This window comes from Schistocerca americana, chromosome 11 (genome assembly GCF_021461395.2).
Source record: "Schistocerca americana isolate TAMUIC-IGC-003095 chromosome 11, iqSchAmer2.1, whole genome shotgun sequence".
In the NCBI taxonomy this organism is placed as follows: domain Eukaryota; kingdom Metazoa; phylum Arthropoda; class Insecta; order Orthoptera; family Acrididae; genus Schistocerca; species Schistocerca americana.
Window position 1 is genome coordinate 109,586,863 of NC_060129.1, and position 17,049 is coordinate 109,603,911.

At 42.5% G+C, this 17,049-nt stretch overlaps 1 protein-coding gene across 1 annotated transcript; it reads right to left on the bottom strand.

Moving 5' to 3' along the window:
* Positions 1 to 14,249: 14,249 nt before the first annotated feature.
* Positions 14,250 to 16,837, bottom strand: LOC124553340. The gene is made up of 2 exons (XM_047127216.1): positions 16,660 to 16,837; positions 14,250 to 15,151 (listed from the first exon to the last, which is right to left on the bottom strand). The coding sequence occupies exons 1-2, from the start codon at positions 16,835 to 16,837 to the stop codon at positions 14,250 to 14,252; spliced, it is 1,080 nt and encodes a 359-aa protein (XP_046983172.1).
* Between the last annotated feature and the right edge of the window lie 212 nt (positions 16,838 to 17,049).

The following is a 17,049-nucleotide window of genomic DNA, read 5'->3' on the forward strand; positions in this document are numbered from 1 at the left end:
CGGGTCGAACGCATATTGCGACGCGTACACCGTACTTCGCACGAGCCGACTGGCGACGCTCTGCGCTGACTGAACCGAAGCGCGCGCAACCTCTTATCTTTCTCAAACGATTTTACAGAAACTGTTCTCTGAAAATAAATGATTTTTGCCTTACTTGTAGCGTTATATGTCAGCTTCGTGCCCATCACCTCGCTAATGACCATTCTTATTGTGATGTACACATTTTTGTAAGACACTACTCAAAACTCAAAAAGTTTGCATCGAAAATTAGGGGTCGCTATGATTTTGCGTTTGGTGCGTATTACACCATATGTTGCTGCGTATGAAATTTAGCTAACATGCTGAATTTTTGTTTAGACTTGGGAGGAGATCTTTATCTGCCTCCGATCTCGAGAAAATGGATCCCATGTAGCGCGCTCACTTCCGATCTCACGCCCGTGAGAATGAAATACTCGCAACATCTCTCGTATCTCCTAAACCGCTCTAGACATCGAAACGAAAGTTTGGCGAATGATAGTATACAAGGAGGAGAGTGTTTTGCCAATTATTAAACACACGGAACTTTCTTATCTATGGCCATATATCACTATACTTATACTTCTTTTTTTATTTACTTCACTCCAGTGACTGTAATTTTTTAAGAGTTATCGACAGCTAGCGAAACAAGAGCTTCCTAGTATGAAAATAAACATGAAATTTCTTCCTTTATGTTAGTGCAAACCGATACTATGAGGTTTTTCGTAAGCTATTGAGCTCTGTAATTGCCAATTACTTGTTTAATGAGGCCCTACGTTTCGGAATTCTGTCTCAATAGCTGCTGTGAGATGAGTTTGTCAAATTACACTGTGACAAAGGAAGTACAATTAAACCAGTCACCAAGAGAAATGTGGCCTGTACTCATAAATGGTGATGCTTCTTCGAATGAGAAAAGGTTAGCAAAAATGGTTCAAATGGCTCGAGCACTATGGGACTCAACTGCTGTGGTTATCAGTCCCCTACAACTTAGAACTACTTAAACCTAACTAACCTAAGGACATCACACACATCCATGCCCGAGGCAGGATTCGAACCTGCGACCGTAGCAGTCGCACGGTTCCGGACTGCGCGCCTAGAACCGCGGCCGGCAAAAGGTTAACAACTCACACAAAAACAGATTGGCAATTCTGTTGGAATTTTGGTCGAATCCCCGTAATCCATCGCATTTTTAACACTGAGTGACGGGAATGGAAACTTACCAAAGGATTTTATTCCTTCTCTTGATCTGAGCAGTATTAAAATAATGACGAGCGTTCCTTCAGGCGGAATGATAGGCACATGCCAGGTACTGGTTACTCGCCTACGGCTTGCCAAACTGACAATGCGTGATCGCGAATAAAATAGTTGTTATTGAGAAAAATAAACAGTTGATATGTCGCACAACACAATGGTGAGTGTGTTGTTAGCAGCGAAGGATAATGCGCGCGACAGGAATGCACAAGCTGGCCATGTGTGCCTTGTGAGCTGCAGTTACAAGAACATTGTCATGGAAGTAGATCTCCCTTTGTCAGCAGCACATTTAAACAAATTAAATATACCTAATCATAACAATCTTTTACGATATTCCTACTTTCGTAATAATACCGACCATTTTCTTCATTTGTGTAGCCTGTTGTTGTATAATTAGTTTATTAGTGCTGATAATGTCCATGCAACAATTGAAATGCTTTTTCTCATCACGGCGAACCAATTAAAACATTGTTATTTGTGACTGCTTTTTGACTGTTTCTAGCTTGCAGTGGAAATATGTTGTTCACATGCATTTAGTACAGTGTGTCGTATTAGATTATTACATACATATCAGAGTAATCACAGTGAAACTTCTGTACTTCAGATCTTGGACGTTTTTTACCACAAGCACAAAGGGGTCATACCTGTGGAGATTATCCCTTTCTAAATTTTTGTAGCCGGCAGGTGTGGCCGAGCGGTTGTAGGCGCTTCAGCCTGGAACCACGCGACTGCTACGGTCGCAGGTTCGAATCCTGCCTCGCGCATCCACGTGTGTGATGCCCTTAGGTTAGTTAGTTGTAAGTAGTTCTTAGTTCTAGGGGACTGATGACATCAGATGTTAAGTCCCATAGTGCTCAGAGCCATTTGAACCATTTTTTAAATTTTTGTAACACAGCGTACAGATATGCCAGCATACTAGTCAGCGAGAAGATAACCTTGTTTTACTTTCCTGCCTTGATTCTTAATCACATGGTTTTATAACATTCCTTGCTTCCTTATTCACTACCCTCTGTCCCTTCTTGCGATCTGAAAACATCGCGTAGCCACATGATGCAATTCCAGCGGCCAATGGCTCATCAGTTACCGAAGTATGAATAGAAGATAGAAGAAAAACAAAACAAAACTTTACAGATATAAATAACAGGAAAGTATAACGTACTAACGAAGAAAGCTGGAGCGTTTAAATGGCGAAAAACGAAACACTACCCAATGGCAATAAAATTCAGTACACACAGTAAGGCAAAATTTATCGTATGGGCACTGCTCATATGCGCCGCTCCGATGTGAGCATATGGCCGGGCTACTTTTCCGCTCCGTGCCTCAAATTTCCCACGCTGCTAGCTTGGCACGCGCGACGCGAGAAACTGTGCCGCAACCACAACGCCGCGCGACCTGGCGCAGGCGCGTGTCGCGTCCCAGTCGCGTCGCGTCGCAGTTTGCGCCGCGGTCCCATTTCAACCTCTGGAGTTACAAAAACACACGCTGCGTTGCGTCGCACCACACGCGCTATACGCGTCTCAATTTGCGCCCAGCCTAAACTAAATCAGGATGACCACTTCTCATACAAACTCTGTAATACTGTTTAGCGATTCGAGTTCCAGTTCTATTCAACAGTTTAAAATTTACTCGTGATCGAAGACATCAGCACCCAGCTGCCAATTAACGTCACAATATTACAAAGATATTTTCTCCCGTTTTCCCAGCAATTTCGCAGTTATGACACAGGAGTTTACATCTGTGTAATGTCACTCTACTGCGTGCTAATACTATATACTAATCCGAAAACAACCTCTGTTACAAATGGTGCGCTACATGATTTAATACAACATGTCACGTTTGACGTCATATTTCTGCAGCAAGTCTCAACGTCAGGAATGGGAACATTGCCTGACTTGGAAGCTATGATTAATATCGAACCAGTAATCAACTGAGGTACGGCTATTCTTTTAAGGGATAATTTTACTGTTATAAATTTCCAACTCTAGCCCAGCGGAGACGCAGTTGCATGTTCTGTCGGTGAGGCATTCATTATAAATATTGACGCGCCATCGGGGCTAACTTTACACGTGCACGATCGGATGTTTTTAGTCATCATATCTCAACTCTCCTCCCAAATTCAAATAGTAGCATAATATGTGGTAGATATTTTAATTGTGTGCTGGATCTGCAGACGAAATTATAACACTTAATAAATGTGCAGACTTACAGCAACTAATTAGTTGCTTTCTCTTAACTGACGTATGGCGCATTCTCCATTAAGATCAAAATGATTTTCCACATTTTTGAAAGTGTGGTGAGCAGAGTAGACCGAATACGTTTCACGAAGTCTAACCGGTGATCTAATTCAAACTGAAATTTTTCCTATTGAGTTTACGGACGATTGTGGCTTCGAAATGCGCCTAAAATTAAGATTACCTTCACAAACGGACCTGCTTCTCTTTAGAAATTCAATAACAGCTATCTCCCTCTTCGGGACCTCTGTTCCGAAATCGCTGGTACCATGAAAATTTGTCAACACAAACGGCAACATTTACACCCAGCACAGTGCAGAGGCGAGTTACGCCAGGCCTGCTGTACGGAAGGCCCTCCCCGGCTGCTGTTGTGACGCAGCTTTGTGATGAGAAACTGCAGCCGAACTCCACAAACACTGCTTCAGGTGTCGCTAGGCCTTCTGCTACTCCTGGTAGCGACCCACACTGTCAATGTAAACACAACACATTAGAGGGTGAGTTGCTAGGCAAGGCCTGCAGGGAATTTTCCAGATGAAAATATCGCACTGAAGCACTTTCAAAACGGAAAACACAAAATGCACAACAGCTTGCTTCCGTGTGTTGAGCTCGAGAATGGCGACCGCGTAACAACGGAGACCGCCATAACTGAACACGCCCACTCTTCTTTCCGCCCGCAGCCCGACTGTCCCTTCTGCATTGTCTTCCCCGTCACTGCAGGCTCAAACCTCACTCAGCTCGAAACACGGCGAATGCCCGCATATCCCAGTTGACAGTGATGACTTCAGACAATTTATAAAACAATATTCAAAAATTAATCAGCAGGTCTATTGACATACAGTCAACATGGATTTAGACATCATCATTCTTGTGAAACACAACTATCCCTTTACTCACACAAAGTGTTGAGTGCTATTGTCACGTGATTTCAAATTGATTCCGTATTTCTGGATTTACAAAAGTCTTTCGACGCTTTACCTCATAAGCGACTTGAAATCAATTTGCATGATTATGGAATATCGTCTCAGATATGCGACTGTATTTTCTTATTTCCTGTCAGATAGGTCACAGTTCGTACTAACTGACGGAAAGTCATCGAGTAAAACAGAACTTATTTCTGCTGATCCGCAAAGTAGTGTCACAGACCCCCTGTTGTTCCTTATCTATTTAGAAGGCAGGTGGATCAGCTGTCTTAGGTTGTTTGCAGGTGATGCTGTCGTTTATTGTCTAGTAAACACATCAGAAGATCAAAACGATTTAGAGAAGACATGTGCATGGTGCGAAAATGGGCAATTGACGCTAAATAATGGAAAGTGTGGTATCATCCACATGAGTGGTAGAAGGATTCCGCTACACTTCGATATACGATAAATCAAACAAAGCTGAAGGCCGTAAACCGAACTAAATACCAAGGAATTACAATTACGAACAACTTAAATTGGAAAGAACACAGAGAAAATATTGTGACGAAAGCCAACAAACACTGCCATTTATTGGCGGAAAACTTAGGAGACACAACACATGTACGAAAGAGATTGCCTACACTACGCTTGGCTGCCCTGTTTTGGAGTACGGCTCGCGGTGTGGCATCCGTACCAGACAGGATTTAAGGAGTACATCGAAAAAGCTCAGAGAAGGGCATCACGTTTTGTCTTATCGACAAATAGAGCAGACAATGTCAGTGACATGGTACAGGGTTTGTGGTGGACATCACTGAAGCAAAGGCGTTTCTCATTGCGGCGGGATCTTTTCACGAAATTTCAGTCGGAAACTTTCTCCTCCGATTGCGGAAATACCTCGTTCTCCTACATAGGGGGAAACGATAATCGCAATAAAATAAGGGAAATCGGAGCTCGCACGCAGAGATACAGGTGTTTGTTTCCTCTACTCTGTGTTCGAGATGGACTAACAGAGAACTATCAGAGCTACCCAGCGCCTTTCTGTTGTCAAGGGCCTGGTGTGTCGCCGACGTGTTGAACGTGTTGAAACAAATGGACAGGGTGATTAGCCAGGCTGTAATCTGAGTTCTGTGGTGGCCGAATTTCGATTCTGTTCGCGGGGTTCCTTCATTCGACTCCAACCCCAAGAGCTGTGCAAGAGCCACATCAGTTTCTTACGACGCCATAAAATGTACAAAATAGACCACCATTTTTAGTATTAGAATACTACCAAGTAATGATGTACGTATATTAAACAAAAGCTTACTTGCTAATGTTTCTTAGGATCCTAAACACGATATTCTTCAGACTGACTTTTCGAATTAAGTAAATACATGTGAATCTATATCACAATCTATTACAATAGGGCAGTCAAAATTATTTTAGAATAAATGAAGTAATCAATTCAGAAAACAGGCGTTACAGTCTGGAACCGCGCGACCACTACGGTCCCAGGTTCGAGTCCTGCCTCGGGCATCGATGTGTGTGATGTCCTTAGGTTAGTTAGGTTTAAGTAGTTCTAAGTTCTAGGGGACTGATGACCTTAGCAGTTAAGTCCCATAGTGCTCAGAGCCATTTGAACCCAATTTTTTTTTTTTTTTGACAGGTGTTACACAACCTATAGTGGCTAATAGCTTCCTCATGGAGTTTGTAAAACGTTCACTAAAAGTTTGTGCAAGAGTTGTGCCATATGTCTTCATGGCTGACACAATCGTAAGTCTTAAGGAAGAACTGGTGACGTCACCCGTCTTCCTTACTGCGTGAGCTGCCACACCCCTGTACGCACAAACGACTTGGGAAATGTTGTTTTGTGCATCTCCGCAATTCCGGTAAAAACTAATGCATTTATCATTTTTAGTTCTGACACGAAGCGTTTCATAATGAGTTTGTAGTGTTCGTCATGATAGAGGTCAGGAGCGGAGGGCGTTGTAAAATGAAAAGTAATGAAGTGGAGTGGACCCAGTTTATTCTTGTAACGATGATACATTGGTGCCTACGTAGGGCTGAGCAGCCCCAAGAGGGGTTGCCGTCTGCTCATCAGAGAGGCAGAGGCTAGAGGAGCGACTACTCGGGGCCGAGGTCAGAAGCTAAGAGAGCGCGGAGCTGTTTCCAAGCCGCCCTCGCCGCTCCCGGCCGCGTCCCCACGTGATCACACGATTAGTCTCTGATTGGAGGGTTGATTCCGCCAACGCGCCTTGCTAGTAGCGTACCCCCGTCAGCGCAACCGACCCGTGGGACTCGAGTCTGACCGAGGAGCACGTGGCAGGAATGTGCCGACCGTGGTCTTCCGGCCAGCACCTTCCACCACAGTATGCCTAAGCCGGCTACGCCGAACATTGTGCATTGAAAATTTATTTAAATAAAATTTTGTCGGCAATGATCCCTCTTGGGGGGTCTCCTCCCTGCACATCCTTTCCCCTTCCTAAGAAGGCTCTCTGGATGAAAATGAATGAGCTTATTGTAACTGATTATTCCATTTAAAAATATATATGATCGTTATGAAGGGTCCCAGAAATTAACATCCATAACATAGTGATATCAATATGTGCAAAAGTTACAAAGTGGCCTGAAGGAAGGCTCTTGAATAACAAACTTGTGAAGTTGGTGCGACGGCAGTGGGGCGGCGCCATGCTGTGAGTGTGTGTCGGCGGTATGAGTGGTGGTGGGTACCCAGGCGATGGTGAGGGACACCGGGGCACGGCACACTGAAACACTCCACCCTCGTGGGGGTGAGAGAACGCTCCCAGGCCTAACAGTCACAAGGGGGTTTTTCCCCATAATATTACTTTGAGTTCTTAAATCTAGGATTACAATGGTAATTGCCCAAGTGGGTGAATGAGAACATTACAAAATGACAAAAAGTTAAAGAGAAAACAAAATGACTTCCATGAGGGTTAAGACTCGACAGTTAATTTGTGATTCCATAGACTTTACATAGAAATACAAACCCATTACAAAATTAGTTCATTGACCTGACACCTAGACTACAACTTAATTCTAAGGGGGGGGGGGGGGGGGAGGGGTCATGCCTGATCACATGCACCAAGTTGGGCAGGTAGTTTCAGGTATGATATTCACCTTCAGGCTGTGGGGGTGGTACTACTTCTCGGAAGGAAGTGAAACATTTGCAAAACCCTCTTTTACAGAGTATCCAGGATACTATAATCAGAATCATTACAGTGATGATTACCGAACCAGCGCTGGGTAATACAACGGTGGTTAATCGCTTGGTTTGGTGCGAATCAGCAATATGTGAGGCCACTCGGTCAAGAGCAACTTGGTTGTGTTCCTGGGTAAGGAGATGATTGATCGATTGGAGTAGATCTGAATCATTGGTATTCGGTAAATTCTTCAGCTTCTCATGGTGATGGAGTTTAAAAGAGAGTTCAGGAAGGTATAAGGTAAATGTGGGAATGGTGACATGGAAGGTGGAGTGCAATTGAGCTGATATCCTCATGGAAGCAGCCTATACGTCACATCTTGAACTTTTATACACTAGGCCACTATTATTCAGTGTTAGCCGGGACGGTTCAGTCTCTGACATTGAACGGTGGCACACCAGGGTGGCGGTGACAGTCTGTGGAACAGCGAACAGAAAACTGTTGCCAACAGGCTGAATTACTGGTTGACGAAGTGAGACTAGAACACGAGGACATGGAGGTGTAGTAGTTTCGGCTAAAAACAGTGACATCTCGCACTCAGTAGTGTTAGTGCATAAAATTAGCGTGGAGCATAAGTAATGTGTTGTGTGGGTGCAACTGGATACTTCAACGCGAGAGAGAGTGGCGTGAGTTTGTCGATCCCGACTAACTATTAAAAATTCTTGAGTCTGCCAAACAACATGGTGGTGAAGGGTGGCCCAAGAGACTGGAAAAGTGCATATCTGATAGCACTCGTATTCGCAATTTGCGCACGTGATTGGTAACCTCATTCGCATCCGAATACCATCAGAATTACGGGTAACTCGGACCTCCAACGCAGCATAGTAAAAGGGGAGGTTGCTTTCCCGCACGGCATAAAGCATTTGTTTAGGGGCCAAAATTTGCGACGACACATTGTGTAGGATGTGCAAGAAGGGCTCTGAGGGTAACAGATGTGGACTGAGCTTTCCTTGCAGTCCGAGTTGAATGGCCGAGTGTAACATGTGCACGTGTAACTGTGCTGTGTGTATATTAAATAAAAGAATCTGCGTGGTCTTCACAATGTCCAATGTGATAGTTAGATTACGTAATCCCGAGCGAAGATGAGTCCACTCTTGGTTAAAGGATTGTTCAAGTGCACCATAGCGTCGTGTTAATCTGTCGGCTACAACTTGTATTTGTCTAGTTGTGGCTAACAGGTTATTCTCAAGATGTGTCAGGCGCACCTGTTGATGTACCAACACTTCGTGATTAACTTGTGTTTCCGAAAGCGCTTGCTGTGTGTCCAAATCCCAGCGTTTTGCGTCTGTTTCGTCAGGAGTCCCGAAGACAGATTTTAATAATGTACCTCCAACGGGCAACCAGGCTCGTTTGAAACGAGGCCGTGGTACTGCATCCCTAATACTGTTCAATTGACTACGAAGGGTTGAAATAATTCTAGTAACTTCCCACAAAGATCGGAAAAACTCATGTTCCTTCGTCTGCGTCAAGAAGGTTTCATATTTTGACAATTGCTGAGCTGTATCATATAAAGCACGGTCTTCCTCTTCTAATGTTAAGTTAACATTAGCTGACACAATAGCATAATGTGGAGTATGCACCAGATTATGACGACGGCCAAAAAGCACGCCAGACGTGGAAGGGTAGACGTGAAATGGAGGCGCCGTAACGGCGACGACGACAACCACTGAGATTAACATGCTTCCCATTGCGGATGATAAATTGACAGCCATTTGAACGGAGGTTGCTTTCAGCTTCCAATGTTGATAACGGTCGACTGCGAGAGATGGTATTAGTGACCCTACAAGTAAAAATTTCCTGGCTCACTTGATGAGTAATTCAGAGATGACAGAGGGTGTACAACGTTGTAGCAATAATTACCTTGCTAGTAGCGACGATGGACCAGTTCAGTCACGCTTACTGATGAAGAAGGCCACGAAGTAGAATCGCGGCAGGCAACCAACAGCTTGGCAGCCGTGGGGGGTAGCAAGGCGGCAAGACAACGGTGTAATTCAACACTGAGTATCCGCTGATCAATCACGCGTCAGCAAAAAAGACGCTGAACGCGGAGGCAGTACTACGCAGCGCAGACTAAGCGTAACTCGCTGGAAAAAATGTTTCAACCTGCTATGGGACGAAGGCCAAGTGTCGTTAGTTAATTTGAGATTTTGTACGAAGGAAGTTTTTTTTTTCTTTTAAATGAATAAAATGAGAAGGAATCCTGTGATCGCGGTGCAAACCTGCACAGCCTAGGCACCTCCCACGCATTGGCCACTACGCAGGGCACCCACCCCGCTAAGGCTCGACACGGCGAGACAGGTGAAGTACTTCATAAATTTCAGAAATAATATTGAGTGGTTTTTCAGCTGTAGAAAACCCGAATGAGGGTAGAACAACTCAAGTTAACTCAATAATCATAGGATCTTTACTTACAGAAGTGGTCAATAGAGAGATTAACTGTACTGAAGTCGGAAATGAATGTTAGCGACAGCGAGTCTGTTGCTCGTGAATACAGAGGCTGGTGTGTGAAGCAGTGGAGGCGGTGCAGCGCAGCTCTATCAGCGCTGAGCCGGCAGAGTGCTGAGCTCAGGTAACAGCGTCGGAGAGCGCTAGTGGCTCTGCGTCCGAGACTAAGACACTGTAGGTGCAACTTAAAACTAACAGTTTATTGCAAAGCAATAATAAACGAATAGCTGATGTCGCAAAGACGTTTGATTCCATTTTAACAGAACAACTTAAGTGTTCAACAGGTAAATTGATTACGTTGTTGATTAAAAGAAACTGCTACTGAACATAACGTACCTACGTACGTACTTCCAAACTGCTACTGAACATAACGTACATACGTACGTACTTCCCTTTCCCCTTCCGAAGAGCGGAGGGCATAAACGATAAGAGCCTTGTTCATGTACTTAGTATATGACAATAGAGGTCTGGGAACATCAACAAGTTACACCAAGGTAGTGTGGATATGAACAATGTGAGTGTGTTGTATGTTGTTATTGGGCATATGAAGTGTTGTGTAAATGTGTGACTAATGGTAGCTGATGGCGGATACGAATTGAAGGCCAATAGGTGCTATCAGAGATACTTCCAGTCGAGAAACAATGAAAATTAAAAAGGAATACCGAATATGACACAAAAATAACGTATAACCATAAAGTGTACTAACATTAATCATAACTATAAATTGATAACAATAAAAGATGATATTGAAGTAATAATAATTGACAAGAAATAAAATAAAAGGAATATTTCCCGAACATAAACTTCAGAATCGGATACGAAATCCGTCAGGGGATGTTGTTTTCTTAGTCGGTTGACGAAGTGCATAAGGGACTACGTCAGTAGAATCCGACAGTGTGTGTGTATAACAACATTGTTCTTAAAAGTGCAGTTTGCACTGTCAGATGGTGAGAAGCAGCGAATCCGTTCAGCAACGGAAAAGGCTGCCATCTGGGGAACGGTATCTGAATCTTTGGCAGAATCCGATCATTATGCAATGGAATTGCCATGTAGAAGAAAGAGGCGTTGTATAAATGTAATAAAAGAGCGTCTGGGGCTCAGTTCATTTGTGGTTGAGTGCCAAAGGCGTAGTGTGAGACAAAATTGTCTCACGGGAATTGATGTACGAATTGTTTTGTGGTCAACCGAGGAGCCTAGGATTCGGTGACGTGTAAGTACAAGTTCGCGGTGCGTATGAGCTACCTGCGAGTGACACGACTATTAAGTTCAGCAGTGCATTAGTGCAATCTGCAGACTTGGATTGATGATTACATAATTTGCACGGCAATGGAGCAACCTGCGGACAGTGCTAAGGCAACCTGTCTAATAATTGAGGGGTAGGCAGTGCACTGGAGCTATCTGCGATACCGTAGTTCAGCGGGCCTAAGGGCGTCCGTCTGACTTAATAAGAATTAGTGTAGGCACGTGGATCTCCTGCGATACATGTAATAAAAGTATCAGCGGCGTTATTAGCGACCTGCTGTACTAGTAAAATGTCGACTGTTCAAGCAACAAAAATAGCTCTGAAGCTAGAATAGCATACATGCATAAATAGCGTCACTTTTTGTGCGCGCAGTACATAACACTACATAAAATGAAAATCATGAACTATAAATTACTAGCGCTAGCATAATGACATAATTAAACACAATGACATAAATTGACAGGAAAATAAAAACACAATGATGTATAATAATAACGCTGTAAGTAGTCGGAACGCTCAACGTTAACATGTAGCACTGGCCACCTGGGGCTGGCTGCTAGGCTGCGTGTGTGTTAGTTTTAAAACTGACGATAACAAATTGAACTGAAAGGACAACTAGGCACAGTTCCCGTAGCGCTTACATCGCCGGCTAATTAGAGGCAAAGTACGTATCTCACAATGGATCATCGGCCGATATTTTGGGGCAAGACTGCCACAAGGGAGAGCAATATCTCGGTGTAAATGGGTGGTAAGACTAAAACACCGGTACTGTCGGAAGAGGGTGCCTAACATGTTGTAGGGGCCTCCTCATCGACAGAAGAAGGAAAACAGGATAGAACAATGACCACGGCGGTAGAGTAAAATAAATGGGGAGGGCAAAAAATAACTGCGTAGCAACCGAGGAACAATCGCCCACCGATATACGGCAGCCCGGACGATTGGTCGTTTGTGCCTCGTCAGTAGCGTGAAAAACCCGTGGCATTGCATTGGTTTGCCCATATCTGGCCTTGTCCAAGGAAGATAACGTTAAATGTCCTCATAGTTCGATGTGTAAGAGGGTTAGGGCTGTAGTTTGTAGCTTATACAATGAATCAAAGCAGTAGTGAAACTTCACTTATAGGATTGGCAGACTAAGGTATGCAGAATAACGTAAATCGTTAAGAACTTCGTGTGATTTATCCAGCTAATGTGAAACAAAACAAGGAAGAGAATTTAAACAATGAATCACATCTACTTAATATTTATGTTAAGATTTATTGGGATGTTTGAATGAATTTTGTTTGCCGTGTCTTCCGGCTGCACGAAAGAAACCAGCTCGGAGCTGTTAGCGAGCGCGCAGCGCACGCGTAGGTGCGGAGTAGGAGGCACCGGCACGTCAGCGGTTATGTGAGACGGCGTGTAGCCGCAAGACGCCGGCCGCTACTGCAGCGACAAATATCACGCGCTTAGCGTGTACAAGAAATAACGATGAATCAGAAATTGCTAATTCTCTAGAACAAGAGTTTTTTAAAAAGGCTGTTAGTTATATAAAATGATGGTAAATGCATTGTAGTCTGTCATACACGGAGGATAGGGCAGTAATTTGCGGTTTGTTTTTGTAACTACTCGGACGCGCCGCGTGTTGAGTAGAGATGGGCAAAACTGTTCTTTTCAGAGATTGGATCAGAACTGTTCACTCCCTGAAATGAATTAGCTCTTTTTCATGACTCACCACTCATTTACAATATAAAATAAATGGAAGGCACATTGCCCTTTAAACTTGGTTTATTCCAGTACTATACCTGTATTTTGATCTTATTTGATCCTATTTTGAAGTAACACAGATAATGAGTAAGAATTGTGTATTGTTTATTGAAATTTCCACGATATGACAAAGTTTTTGATTATTGATTTATTTTGCACTATCGTGGTTTTTTGGGTGATCGGAAAATGTTGTAACTTGAGATTTACATTAACAATATATTTGGCTATAACGTATTAAAATTTCATTAACCTCATACAAATACATCGCAAGCCATATATTTTTAAAGTGAACGTTTCCTTTCGAAGACGCCTAAAATCGCAAAATCCGTACCAGAATAAGAAAAAAAAATATAAATTTGACTGTAAAACGAAAGTGCTGCATATAGCCTTACGCAGAATAAAACAAGGAAAATATTGGTGTATCACATTTTGCGATACGTTTATCGGTTCGCTCGTAATTAAAGCGTAAATTCGAGTGTCTATAATAAAAATCCTATAGTAAGAGGAGTCATCAGGAACATAATCTAATCAGTTTAAACAAATAAAAATAAAATAAAAACAATTGATGTATACATAACATAATAATGTAATATACATAGCGGCATTACTACGAAGAACAATATCCAGTGGGGACGAACTCCGATGCAGAGGCGCTGAGTCGAGCAGGTCGAGCCGCGAGTTGTATTACTGCGTGAGCTGAGACCGCAGAGACCACAGTCACGCCGCTTTCACACTATACGGTTTTGACCGTACGGCAAAAAGCCGTACGAGTTTTAGCCGTGCCTGTGTTGCTTTCACATTACACGGCTTTTTGACGTGACCAGTTGTTGGTGTCTATTCAGTTTGCTTAATGTGTGTATCAAGATGAACCGTAAACGAGTTGTTGCTTTGTGGTTGCTTCATCGTCGCCGCAAAAGAAAAGGTCGTCTTTTGTGGGTACACCCCATTAACCAGAGAAGAGACGAAGTGGGTTTATTTTATACACTCTTTGAAGATTTGAGGAACGACGGAAATAAATTCTTTAACTATTTCCGAATGTCTATTACCTCGTTTGACGAATTACATAGAAAACTAAAGGATGTGTTACAACGACAAAACACACAATTCCGCAATTGCATCCAACCTGTTCAAATGCTGGCTATCACGTTAAGGTAATTTAATACATAAAAACTAGTTCTGTTTATTTACTTATTTATTTGTGTTTTACATTTTTATTACGCTCAGATTATGAAGTAGAAAAGTCAATATCAATATCAGCAGTTGAAACCAAAGAGTTTGTAGCAGGACTGACTGTACTGTCACTTTGTGGCGACAGGCTCTCTGCAAAAACGTTGTAGAACTGCGTTGTTGATGGTGGGCCTTCATGGCTACTTGTGGAAGGCGAAGGGTATGGTGGTGGCACTTTATTAATTCGTTGATAAGAACTGCGACCTTGAGAAGTCTGTAATGGTTGTTCGAGAAAAGTAGTTGGGTTTGGTGCAGCTGGAGGAGGACGAATCTGATGCGTATGGTAAGAGGATATTGGAGCAGCATTTTCCATAGGTGAATAAGAATAAGCTTGAAATCTATTATTATAGGGCATGGGAGGTGTGTAATGGGTAAATGGAGGAGGTTGAGCTGTCAATATATTTCTCCTTTCATATATATTTTCTATAACTTTGAGGACTCCCATCTGAAACTGAAGATAATCCTGTTCATCAAATTTTTCCAGATGAGGCTTCAGACTAAGTAAAAATGACATTTTGCTGCAAGGTTTGTCTTCTTCCAGAGCTCGTAATATTTTCATTTCGATTGCATCAGGTTTTCTATGTTTTCTGTTTGTATGGCACTCGCTTTTGGATGTTTGTTGTGTGGGTGCTGTATCAAATGGCCCAGAAACATTCTCAGTATTTTCGACGGAGCCCTGCGTTTCTATATCTTCTTCCAGTCTGGCGGTGCGTTCCGATTGAAAACTGTCCTCCGTCTCTCGAGCATCATACAGCTTTTTTAGAAACTGCAGCTGATCAGAATATACATACTTTTTCATTTTCTTTGCTGCTGAGCCACTTTTTTTCGCAGCTTGAATTTTTATGTTTGACTTCACAAAGGAGTCTCGTAGATTGGTCCACCTCCGTATTACTTCTATACCTACATCAAAAGAAAACAAAACTGTATGAAAACATTTTAATTTTGTATAGAAAAAAGCAAAACTGTAACAAAAAATGTCCACTGCAAACTAAATGTCACTGATTTTTTTTCGTTTTGTTCAGGTATCTGGCAAGCGGTTGTTCCTTCACTGACTTACATTTCCAGTACAGAATTGGGATTTCTACAGCAAGTAAAGTGGTTAATGATGTATGCACAGCAATTTGGTCATCACTGCGGGAAGAATGTATACAAAGACCGACCAAAGAGGTATGGGAATCAATAGCGGCTGGATTTGAACGTACTGCTAATTTCCCCCACTGCTTAGGAGCGGTGGATGGAAAACATATCCGTCTTACTGCCCCATTTAATAGCGGATCAATGTACTTCAATTACAAAGAATACTTTTCTGTGGTTCTGATGGCTGTAGCGGATTCCAACTACAGGTTCATTTATGTCGACGTAGGAAGTTATGGCAAAGACTGTGACTCTTCAGTGTTCAGACGGTCCAGTTTATGGAAGTCAATAGAAAGTAATTCCCTGGAATTTCCAGACGTCCAATGTCTGCCTGGTACGGAAGGTCCAAAAGTACCCTACTTCTTCGTGGGAGACGCAGCATTTGGCCTACACACGCATTTGCTCCGGCCTTTTGGGGGAACAAACTTGACAGTTGAGAAACGTGTATTTAATTACCGTTTGTGCAGAGCAAGGAGGTATGTGGAATGTGCTTTTGGCATCCTCACCAATAAGTGGCGGTTGTTTCACCGACCTTTAAATGTTCATCCAGATTTTGCAGTAAAAATGGTTAAAGCTTGCATTGTTTTACACAATTTTGTACGTCAGAGAGATGGATTTATAATTGAAGACACCACATCCTTCACTGGTTTGGAAGACTTAGCCCAAGATGCCAACATAAGAGGAGGACTGACAGCCAACGCCATAAGGAACACTCTTTGTAAATATTTTATGACAAATGCTGGAAGCGTGTCATGGCAGATGTCAAAGATATAAATTAACAAGCCTTTTCCTTTTTGTAGATTGTTTGTGAAAGCCTGCGACTGTATAGTAAATAGTTTTCTTTATAAATAAATTACTGCTACCACTCACGTTTTTAATCGTTTTGTTTATATTTTGTACGACGCGTTTCGGGAAATAATTCCGATCTTCAAGTGCGTTTTTTTCTCTAAGTTTTCATTATGTGTAGTGTTTTTTTATTTGTGAGGTCTTGTGCGTGTTTCTCTTATAAATTACAGTAAAGAAAACAGAATGCAAGACCTGACACATAAAAAGACACCACACATGATGAAAACTTAGAGAAAAACGCACTTAAGGATGGGAATTATTTCCCGAAACGCGTCGTGCAAAATATAAACAAAACAAAAAAAACGTGACTGGTAGCAGTAATTTACTTATAAACAAACGATTTACTTTTAGAATAAAATTTATAACGTTAAATAAAAACTGTTTAAAACGTATTAAATGTAATATTAATATATTAAATAAATACTTACCAAACGCATTTTTATCTTTGTCTTCCATCTCATCAAAATCTTGCTTCAGTGCTACGCAAACTTCCCGCCAAGCATTCTTTGTAGCAATACGATCTCTATACGCATCTAGAGTTTTGTCCCACAGAACAGGTCTTACTTCCACCAAGGTTATCAAAAGTTCAGTATCAATTTCATCCATTCTTCTACACTTTTCAGTAAACAAGAATAAACACAAATGAATAAAACGACACTACAACGAACTAGTCGACGCCGTACGGCTCAAAACCGTCCAGTGTGAAAGCATGCACTTAGTCACGTAGGCCACTGTTGTCGAACTTGCCGTACGGCGACCGTCTGTTGTAGTGGCAAGACACGGCTGCAGCACGGCACGGCAGCGGCATTTTGCCGTCG

Coding starts and splice junctions, on each gene's coding strand:
- LOC124553340 (XM_047127216.1), bottom strand. CDS start 16,837: ATGGATGAAATTGATACTGAACTTTTGATAACCTTGGTGGAAGTAAGA. Junction 15,152..16,659: donor CAAAGATAAAAATGCGTTTG/GTAAGTATTTAT, acceptor CTTTTGATGTAG/GTATAGAAGTAATACGGAGG.